The sequence below is a fragment of the Rhipicephalus sanguineus genome, chromosome 4, assembly GCF_013339695.2.
Source record: "Rhipicephalus sanguineus isolate Rsan-2018 chromosome 4, BIME_Rsan_1.4, whole genome shotgun sequence".
NCBI classification, from domain to species: domain Eukaryota; kingdom Metazoa; phylum Arthropoda; class Arachnida; order Ixodida; family Ixodidae; genus Rhipicephalus; species Rhipicephalus sanguineus.
The window spans coordinates 119,924,962-119,935,737 of NC_051179.1; the positions used below are offsets into that span (position 1 = coordinate 119,924,962).

The window sequence follows — 10,776 nt, forward strand, 5'->3', positions numbered from 1 at the left end:
TGCGCGTCGTGTACATCGTGGTGTCTCGTCGTCTACGTTTTATGTTACCGCGACTTGATGTGTCAAAGTCGTTTTCTTTCTAGGTGAAAACTTCAGCGCAAACCAGGATGGACCACAAAGAAGAGATGATACAAGTACCGAATGATATGTACCAACTAGGCGTAACCCAAGTTTTCTTAGTCTTTTTTTAACGGCGACAATACCTTAGTGTGACGGGTAACTTTAGTTTTGATTCAAGCTTTCGAGTGACGTCTCACTCACTGCACGCTGCAAATGACAGTTCCCTGTTTTATGGCTCTCTGCGCTGAAGTTCGGCAGCACCGAGCCGAAAAGGATGGGGATGCAGGTGTCTCGTCATTGCGAGTCGAAGCAAGTCGAAGCACCGCGTGACCACGGCCTACGCTCTTTCCTCCGAGCTGAGAATCCGTCGAGTGACCCTTATGCCAGCGAACGGGGATGCTGTATTAGCGGTACTGGCGGCGCCCACGCTGTTACAGGTTTCAGTACATGGGACCCAAGGGTAGCTTTTCGTCTAGAGTCAGTGTATTAACTCTATGCACAAGTGTCACGATACTCGGCGGCGGAGTGACTTTTTAGAGCGAAGTCACTTTCGTGTTGTCTATGGCTTCAACGCAATCTTTGCGATGAGAGCACAGCTACAAAGCTATGAGCCATTTGTGATCCCCTCAAGTGATAAGCGCGCGACCGCAGGTGACAACGGCCTGTAAACTACATCATGCGATTCCTCCCGAACGCATGCAGCACTCCCCGCCCCTCGCCTCTGGCTGCTATCTCCAAGCGAACTGACGAAACACGGGCGGGACGACGCCCATTTTACCGCGTCCTTAGGCCGGTACATCTCGCGGGTTAGTAAATAATTAAACCTCTGCGGCGCTGAAGCAGCCGATAGATGAGCATGCCGCCAACTGTAAATGATGTCCTTAAATAGCGCCCCTTTTGTATGGCGGAGGATGCATGCGCTCCTCGCCGCGTGGTCTAATGCGTCGTGCCGCGGAGCGAAGGGTCGCATCATTGATTCCACACACACGCGGAACATGAAGGCGACGTAAACGGTGGTGGCGAAAACCAGGCAAAAGGGTCCATGTAAATGCTATCGCAATAAAGCTCACCTAGCTACCAGCTTTGATGAGGTGCTCCGCCACACTACGGCGGTCGTTCGTCAATAATGGCAGTGTTTGGCCTGGTGAGTCTTCAATACACATAATTACTGACTATTTTTGGATGGCACATTCTTGAGAAGAGGCATGACGCATGTCATCGCGTCCACGTAATTTTTTATGCATTAATTGGTTGGCGTTGCTTTATGTACGCCGATTAAAATTAGGCGCATCCTGAGATCGGTCACGGTGCTTGCGTTTAGCATGCCTAAGAACTGCGTACTGTGCTATGAAAAGCGGCCATGCAGGGAACACTAGACTAACTCCTGAGTAGCGGTTTCGGCTTACAGACGGCCTTTGCTCACCACGTTTTAAACTTGGACCGATACTCTTGAAGTTCACGTGTCTTTTGCCAATAAACACATGTCCCTTGGCAGTGGCCACTCTTAAATTTTATCTGGAAAACTGGCCTTTGTACCACAGAGTGTACTTTCGCAATGAGTGAAAGGCGATTTGGGGTTGTACACATGCAGAAGTAATGAAGTGTTGCTTTCCCGGATTTTGCTACAGTGTCTGCTCTCTTTCACGCAGGTGGCGGACGATAGCGGCCTGCGTGGCAGTGCCGTGGGCATGGGCACTGGTGGCATGGGCGGCGGCGCTCTGGCGAGTGGTGGCCTGGAGAACCTGCTGTGGAACTACCTGATGGCCAAGCAGATGGCTCGCCAGATGCAGCGGGAACAGGTCGACCAGCCACCGGCTGTGCCAGACTTCCAGAGGAAAAGGAGCGGATGGAAGCAGTGCTCCTTCAACGCCGTCTCCTGCTTCGGCCGACGCAAGTGAGCTGCTTCGAGAAACGACGGTGGATGACGGGAAGATGACAATTAGAAAGAAACGTCGAAATCATCTCGGAGCTCTCCCACATTGAACAACGGCGACAACCTGCAGGGGTTGTCACTGAGCCAACGCGCCTCTTCGATGCACCAAGGCGAAGGACGTCGAATTGACAGATTCGCCGAAGTGCAACCACTGTCCCAGAAGCTTTTATTTCCGGAGATTGTTTCTTGTTTGAAGAGTTTGGTAGTACTTATTAGCTAAGGCAAGACATTATTTCGGGGCATGCATTTGTCCTACCATGGGGGCTCTAGTATATATGTTACAATGTCCAATGACGAAGGTATAAACTGAGAACTGCTTTTGTTGTTGTCTTCATGTTCCGTGAATATGTAGACCCAAGCAATACATCTACCAAAATCACCGGTTGGTTTCTGGATTCTGAAAGCGACCGCCTAAATTATTTAGGTTTCTAAATATCGCTCTACTCACGAAGAAGATTATAAACAGCCAACTCGGAATCCAGGCATAAATCAGTGACTTATTTCGTATTTCTGGAGCTTTTTTTTTGTCTGTGCGTAAGGTTTAATCCGCAAGCTTTCATCGACACTTTGCGAGTTAGCCATACACCGCTTTTTCGGTCGTCAGTTTATGAAATGTTTCATTCAAACCTACGCAGGCTTGTTACTTTCTACACGACAAAACAGGGTGGCCGTACTATCACTAATGATGTTCTATTGAATCGAAATAGCGGGAGAGGATAGCACTAAGCCTTCTGACATTCCCTACAATTTAACTGCAAGAAATACCTGCCCTCAGCACCCATATGTGTCGTTTTTGTTCACAATTTACTTATTTATTTACAATATTGCTAAGAGCCCTTGTGCAAGGGTATTGCATAGGGGGTTACACACACATACGCACAAAAATATAGAAAAAGACTTTACATAAAATTAAGGGTTTAGTACTTACCTTGGTGCAACAAAGTGTCGCGTACCATGGAATTTCTTCGCGTCAACTGCACTTTAAAAAAAAAGAGGAATACGCATTTAAAAAAGCGATTCTTAAGCTTACTAAATTTGTCACTTGTGGCCGTACCAGCCATTTTGGCGAACAGGTGTCCAATAGCTTAAAAAAAAAAAAAACTTGTTTTAGTTTGCTGCAAGAACGGCGTAAAATAATACAATTGAGTAGAACAAATTTAGCTGTTTAGTTTAGTACAGTCAGTCCCGTTAAGAGGAGTGCAATATTTCACAACTACTGGCATTCTGTTAGGCCTGCCCAAAAATACAGCAGCCATTCCGCAATCCAATAAACCACAGATAACGACTAAATCGGTAAACAGAATTTTATGTCTGTATATACACTTGTTAGTTTCACCCCCCTTGGAGGGCTCCGAGTGACTCCGATAAGAAACAGTTTCATCAGCTCATCGAACTCATGGTGGCGCATTACTAGCATCAACTCGCTAGTCCTGCGCCGGGAGTTCGTTGATTCTGGGACAGCGTATCTTAGTTTACCGACACCTCGGGAGACATTCCTTCGAAACTGTGCCGATCGCGCAAGAAATCGTGGGGCAGTGCCAATATTTGTCGCGTTTTGCGGCTAACGAATATTGATTTTGCCATCAGTTCTCAAAACGTCGTTTTTGACCGTCGGTGGTGAAGACAGAGAGTTTGAGTAAGCTGCTTAATCGCCCAGGATTCAGGTCAACACTATTGCGTGCAACTGTTACTGTTAAAAAAATTCGCAACTTTTGGGGTTAGGGGGAGCCGCGCGGCCAATGGGCCGCAGATGTGTAAATGTGGTATCTGCTGAAGTATCCAGCAGAGAAGCACGAAGTTGCTGAGTAAGTTATACACGAAGCTTGACGTATTCAATTTTAAGGTGTCGTGTTTAATGTAAATCATGGGTGAAATACTGCGAGTACGAAGAATAAATGTCACTACTGGAATTATGACTCCTGTTTTGTTAGAAAGAGTTTACTTAATAGTTCATTGTTAACATCTAGTTACGGTCATACACGGCTGCGGCTGTGCGGAGACGTCTGTGATGGCAAAACACTTGAGTCCCAATGTAACGGGCTCTAGTGTTTGTGTTATTGGCGGTGTAATGTACGAAATGTAGCTTCACAGCTGATGCACATACCTGTCACCAATTTCAAAGCATTCATATGAAAGTCAATGCACCGCAGTAGGGGTTTGAGTTTCTCTCATTCAAGTATTTTGTCTTCATTTCGCGCACACGTTTGACATGTTGTCGAAAAACCAACCTGTCTACACCAAACCTTTCCTGTTATAAAATAAATCTTGTTGATTTAGAAACAGTATGATTTCCGTTTTGAAGCACGAATTTTGAAATTTTGACGTTATTTATGGCGAGCGTATTGTATATTTTACTTCTGAAACCAATTATCAAAAGACGTGTGATTGAATGAATAAATCCCTTTTTTGAATGCACGGTTAATTTCATAGGTACTAATACTTCAGTTATTGCCATAGCTGGCAGTGTCATATGTCTTTTTGTTGTAAATAAAACGTTCTGATTAAGAGCAATTTATTCAACTGAACATGATGTATGCACCACTTGCACGCATTTTTTCAAATCCCAAAGGTCGTCACTTAAAAGTTTACATGATGCCTCCCAGATGCCTTTGTCTCAAGAAGAAGCGATGAAAGAGAAATACGCGCAACGCACAATTCGCAGGGCTAAGCCGGATAAGGCAAACAGAAAAGCTTCACCCTTTGTGGCTGTTTGAAACGGCAAAACTCTGGAGTCAATTTTATTCTCACAAACATACTCGCCATGCCAACGCACACACGATTCTGGTTAGCATCTATTGCAACAATACTGCATCAATAGCACGTAGCGGCAGAAAAGAAGTGAATGACTCAATAAGACGATTTTAATAAAACAAGGTAACTTAGCACGCTATGTTTTACGGTATATTACGCTAAGCATCGTACACGAAGAAAATAAATATATGTGAAACTTGTGAGAAAAACAAAAGTTGTAGAGCAACAACGACACCAGAATAATGTGAGTTTCGGCCGCCATGAGAAAAGGAGAGTTATCGTCAATAATGCAAAACTCAAGAGCAGCATCCGGCATCCCACGGGGAAAGGCTATCTTCTGCTCAGGGGAATTCGCAGCGCTGCTGCGTGCGCAGTACTGTGAAGCAGATATGCACGTGAGGTTACGCACAAAAGCTGAAAAACACAATCATAGGCGGGCAATGTAGGGATAAATGTAGGCACTCACTCCCTCGAGGAATGCCACGCTTCAAGGAACTTCTCCTGGTCAAGGCGAACGTGGATCTCTACAACCAGAGGCGAACTCACTAAATGGTTCGTACGCACATGGTATATCGACGAGCGCCTACTCCAAAGAGCAGCGGAGGCGTCGTCGAAGCGTCAGTCACGGACGGACCATCAACTCTCCGCTTGGTGTAATGGCAGATTCGTGACAAGCCGAAGCAGGTTGTGCATCAAACAAGTGCTGGAAGTGTTCGGTCGACACCGGCACATGATAATCAATGCGCTAGCATCAGGCTTCAAAACATGAACGCACCTTCAATAAACGCTCCACGTATATAATTGCTCATTATTCATTACTGATTTCTTGCTGGGCATTGTTGGCATAAGAAACCTGCACTCCTACTTTCGATGAACACAGAAAGGTGCGGCGGAAAAAAGCACCATCGTTTACAGATCAGCGCGCCATTCCTGCGTAAAATAAGAAACTACAGCCGAGGCAGTACTCCAAAATTGACTGTGTAATAGTCGAATAACGCTTAAATATATCAAAATAAGGGCAATTTGTCCAGCAAGAAGTACGTGCACGGAAATCGATAGTTAAAGTTGCTTTACAAGCAACATCGTGTAACAACCCTTGCTGGTCTTTAGTGAAACCTTTGCGTGTCACAGCCGATGTACTAGAAATATAACGCTAAGAATTATCAGTTAATATGCAGAGAGCCGAAATTGCGATTGTTGATTCACTGTGACCACCTGGCCTAATTAAAGGTGACGTTCCGAGTATGGTCGCAGATGCAGCTGGTTTCTCGGCCAAGAAGACCCAGTTTGGTATCATGGCCACTACACAAAGCTCTGTTCTACTCTTCTAAGGAGCGCCTATTTTCAATACTATTTTTTGCTTCTGACCGTCAACACATGAACTCAGCCCCAGTGAGCATACTCGGACGTGAATAAAGCCATACGTAATTGGTGCCAGCGCACTAGGTTTTCAAGTTTTCCGAATCTTCAAGCCCACATAAACCACGTTTGGGCCGTTTCTTTCGAAAATTAGCCCTCAGTTTCTTGTACACATAAGCGCACTTCAGCCAAGATTTATATGGCTAGGCGAAAGCAAACTTCGTTCGTCCTATGCGTGAGAAATTCTAGCGCGTATGTGACACAAGAATTGGGCAAGCCCAATTACTCACCACTGGTCCATCAAAAATGAAGAAAGGAACACACGTGTGGCGAACACCAACTAAGATTTCTGGGCAGACTAACCAATAATTCAGAAGGACTTTAATGAACGCTCCGGATTAACCCAGCGGGAAACAGCGGGTCCTCCGCACATTTAAGCTTCGCTTGTTAACCAACTGTACGAAATGCTTGTGCAGTGATTTTTCCAAGGACGGTCTCGCAGGCCGCTACGACAAACAAGCGGACATTTTGCTCATTGAGTTTCCTGCTGATATGAAATAAAGGTACACGAATAGGCTAAGAAAATTCATCGGCATAAGTCAAGCTCTTCACTAGCACAAAGTTCACAGCCTCAAGTTCTCCTACACAGTGCCGAACTTTAGTACCATACATCACAAAAAGTTATGCAGAGATAAAAAATCCGAAATAGGGGCCGCGTCTGGAGCCAACGGTAGGACAATAGGACTTATCTTCGCCAAGGCAGCAGCAAAGACAGGCAATGCGCTCGGACTCCTCTTCTTCAAAGCACCAAACGCCTTGCCTGTCTTTGCTGTTGCCTTGACGAAGACAAGTCAACTTGTCGAAAACATTGGCACCAGCGACGGCCCCCCATCAAGGATCTGTCCTACTTTCCATCCTGTAGACATTTAGGTATCCTGTAACTTCAGTGATGTGAGGGGCGTTATTCAGGTTTAATCATTAGGTGAGAACCATATGTAAATGTTAACCGAAAGTACTCTTGTGCACTTACGAGTGAATCTGTCACTACTTCTTAAAGAACAAACATATATAGCTAAGGCAAGTATTTGGTGAAAACATGCAAAAAGTTATTGTGATATGGGCCGTAAAGTACATGCCAAAGCTCTAATATCGACCGAGAAAGCAGAATTAATCTAATACGGGCTTTTTCAAAAGCTAGCGAAGTCTACACTGAAGCTACACCATGGAAAAAAATTATGCAATGGAATCAGATTGAACTGTCTCGACAAAAAGACGCATAGTTTTGTTTTCTAGGAAGAACTCAAACTCGGATAATAATGACAGTCTGAAGTCACGTGTTTTTATCCTCGAAAACAAAAAAGAGCGTCTTTGGCCTTCGAGTCATCTGAGGCGAATGCAGAAGGGACCGCGTAAATTTTTAAATCTTTTCGGCAAGCGAAATTGCGTTCACTTAAATTCAACGATTGGATACCTTAGTCTCCTCCGCTCACTCCTAAATACTCACCTTCAGCATTACTATCAGCCTGATATCGGCTTACGTTTATAATCAAGTCTACTACACGCACTAGCGTTCACGGGCCACCTCAATATTCATTAATCAGGTGCGTTAGTTAGGGGGAAGGGGGTGCCTTCGCCTCGCGTATTCCATGAAAATTTCCTTACTGGACTTAAACCACTGATAACTCGTATTTGAAGGTACAGGATCAAAAGGCATATCGAAGAGCACCGATTATGTGAGATATTGGTTTGACATCATGATCGCAATAGCGAATTTTACGCTAACGGACTCATGAGTAGACTCACTCAGGCTCACTCCGACTCAGGTCAAGCCGTGAGCTTGAGTCTGAGTAAGTCCGGCTGAGTTATATGTTGGTGAGTTTGAGTCTCCGGTTGAGAAAACGTTTAGTGAGTCCGATTTCGAGTGAGTTCGGTTGAGGAATATTTTCGTGAGTGTGAGTCCGAGTGAGCCCTCAGAGCAAAATATACTTCTTGAGTGAGTCCGAGTGAGCTCTACTTTTTTTGCCGACCTATGCTCGTGCATCTATATTTCTGCAAACATACCTCGAAGAACAACTTTGTTGCGAGAGATGAAGGTGAAGATGAACATGAACAAGAACGGAAGGGTATGGCGCATGCTTAGATGGTTCCACTGGTTATATGACCCCTGCTGTTTTTGACGCGGGGTAACTGACGGACACAATTGTGGAGTCGTCGCAGCGAAGGCCAGAAGCATTTAAAGCGATTATAAGATTTACCAATCGGCTGAATCTCCCGAAAAGCTGTGTCAAAAGGCGTGGAGGCTGCCTGCTGTCGCGGCACAGTTACCAAGACAACTGCTGCTGCAAGACGAAAGACGGCACACTTGCAACAACTCAGTGCTGGCGCAATAAGAAGTGTCATTACGAGCGTTCCAAGAGTCATAGGGACGGTAATGTAAAACTCTAAATCATTTCACAATCATTAATTGTGGCGTCTTTTTTTTTCGTAAAACGACCAACTCCACATTTAACGGAACGGAGAAAAGCGCGCGTGTTTGCCATTGTCAATAAAGTAAGGTCGAGCCTGTTCCAACAACTTTTTCTCAGTGCGCGAATGTCAACAAAGTACCTCAAATGTATATTGCAATTGAAACTATCGCCGTTATTCAGGAGTACAATTTGTACTTAACTCTTACAGATACGTCACAAAGTAATTGGTCCGCACCTTGCAGACAAGAGAGCACATTTAAACTTTCTTTTTTGTGCACGGACATGGAAAGTTCATTCTTAGCTGGTCTTCTGCGGCGCCATTTAGGAACACTTCGCCTTCTAGGAATACGACGACGATGATGATGATAGTGATGATGATCCATCTTCCATGGTGAGCCCCCACTAAGGCGGATGCGTAAAGGATAAGGCGGCAGGAGGTCTACGATAAAGATCTCTCGCACGTTAAGAGAAGCTACCTTCTCAGGGCAAAAGCACGATAACAAAGCAACTAGGTGACACGTGAAACACACCGGGTGCCACTATGCTGGTTGTTTCGGTTACGAATTGCTCACGCAGTGCTGGTTTAATGGGTGTTGCTCACTTTGATTCATACACGCGCAGCATTTGGCTAACTTTTGATTAAGAACTTCTTTCTTGAGTCAATGTCGCAATGAAAAGCTGATCTATTTTGATTATAATGCCTTTTTAACGAAATATATTTAGGCGTACTTTGTATTACTGTCGAATTTAGCGCAATATCTGTTTCTGGATTTGAAATTTTCTAGAAGGGAAATTCAGGATCCCTTGCCCCATCGGGAAAATGGAGCAAGCGAAAATTGGCGTATGCGTGCCTGACGTACCACTTTCTTTCTATCGCACTGCACATGCGATGCTCCCTCGTAACTGTTTGCTTCCTCAGTGCCGGGACTCGGACCGTCACCCACGTGCTTGGCAGCGCAACACTTCAGTTTCTAAAGTGACCTCGATGACTAATCAAATTACCATATCAGCAACGGCTGATCGCCGGAAAGCCCACAAACAAGAGAGCATCACTTATTGGAAAACGGCGCATACAAACACGCATGTGACGGGCGCACCTTCGAGAGCCTTATTTTTGTACACTCACATTTCTGTGCACTCGCAGGCGCAGTTGTTTTTTTTTTTGTCTGTGCTCACACCTACAACGCCAATTTGTAAGGCATAAAATCTTGGATTAAAAATTCAGCAGATCCCACTTACTCTGGGAGTCGATGTCATGCGAAGCAGGAGGCGATTAGAGGCCTATACCGAATTTTTTTTATTGCTCTGAATCGAGCGTTGCGAGTTGGACCAACAACCTCTAGACCAGCTAAGGCCTCTCCACTCCTCGGTGACGTCATCACACTATGAAGGGCGCGGAGAACGCGTTTTCAGACATGCACATTGCTGCGCGCTCGTTCGTGTACTTACGGCGGGTTACGAATGTATTCGTTCATGCTGTCTCTTGTCTCCCGTAAGCGCCGACAAAGCAGCACCATCGAAGCGTGGTGACGTAGGTGCTAGGAGATGCGAATATGTAGACGCCTTAGTTAATCTAGAGGGTTGGACCGACTTCTTTGTGGCTTTTCAGTAGTTATCAGTATTGTTACGTCTGACATTGGAATTCATCATGGCGGACGCCATTGCGCGTGGACCTGTCAGTGAAAATGGTGCCTGGAATTCATCATGAAGGATGCTATTATGCGTGCACCTGTCAGTCAAAGCTTTTTTTCGGGGATCGGTGCTTAGACGGGGGCGCTGAACCCCGCATTTTCCTTGGAAGTAGTTACGGACCTGTGACATGTGTGATCGTCGGAGCGAGACGGTTGCCTCGTGGAATGACGCCGCTGGAGAGGTTCCCATCGATCCACGGAATTCCGTCACCCGAAAGAAGACAAACGTTTGCACGGGCTCGAGACAGCTACCGCCATCTCCTCCGAAGTCAACGAACTCCCCACCCCTTCCGATCATCTTCTTCAACGGCCGTTCTCAGGATCCGGTCGGCGAAAAGTGACTCGTACGCTGACATTGCCTGGTGCATTGGTGGCCGCATTGGACATCGACGGCAAGACGCCGGATTGGCGGGAGTTGTTATCATCACTTCCCGAGTGTCTCAGTGTTAGCAGACGCGGGGCTGTATAAGCCGAAGACTTTTGCACAAATTTTTATGCTTTCACTCTTGTAACT

General features: G+C 45.7%; 1 protein-coding gene across 3 annotated transcripts in view; it reads left to right on the forward strand.

The window, feature by feature from the left end:
• LOC119390623 (prohormone-1) overlaps positions 1–2,311 on the forward strand; it is a 203,570-nt gene extending 201,259 nt beyond the window's left edge. For all 3 annotated transcript variants that reach the window (XM_037658232.2, XM_049414883.1, XM_049414884.1), the window contains one exon: positions 1,710–2,311. In XM_037658232.2, coding sequence (XP_037514160.1) covers positions 1,710–1,958 — 249 coding nt within the window. In that variant the 3' untranslated portion in view covers positions 1,959–2,311. The remainder of the gene's footprint in view (positions 1–1,709) is intronic.
• Positions 2,312–10,776: the final 8,465 nt, after the last annotated feature.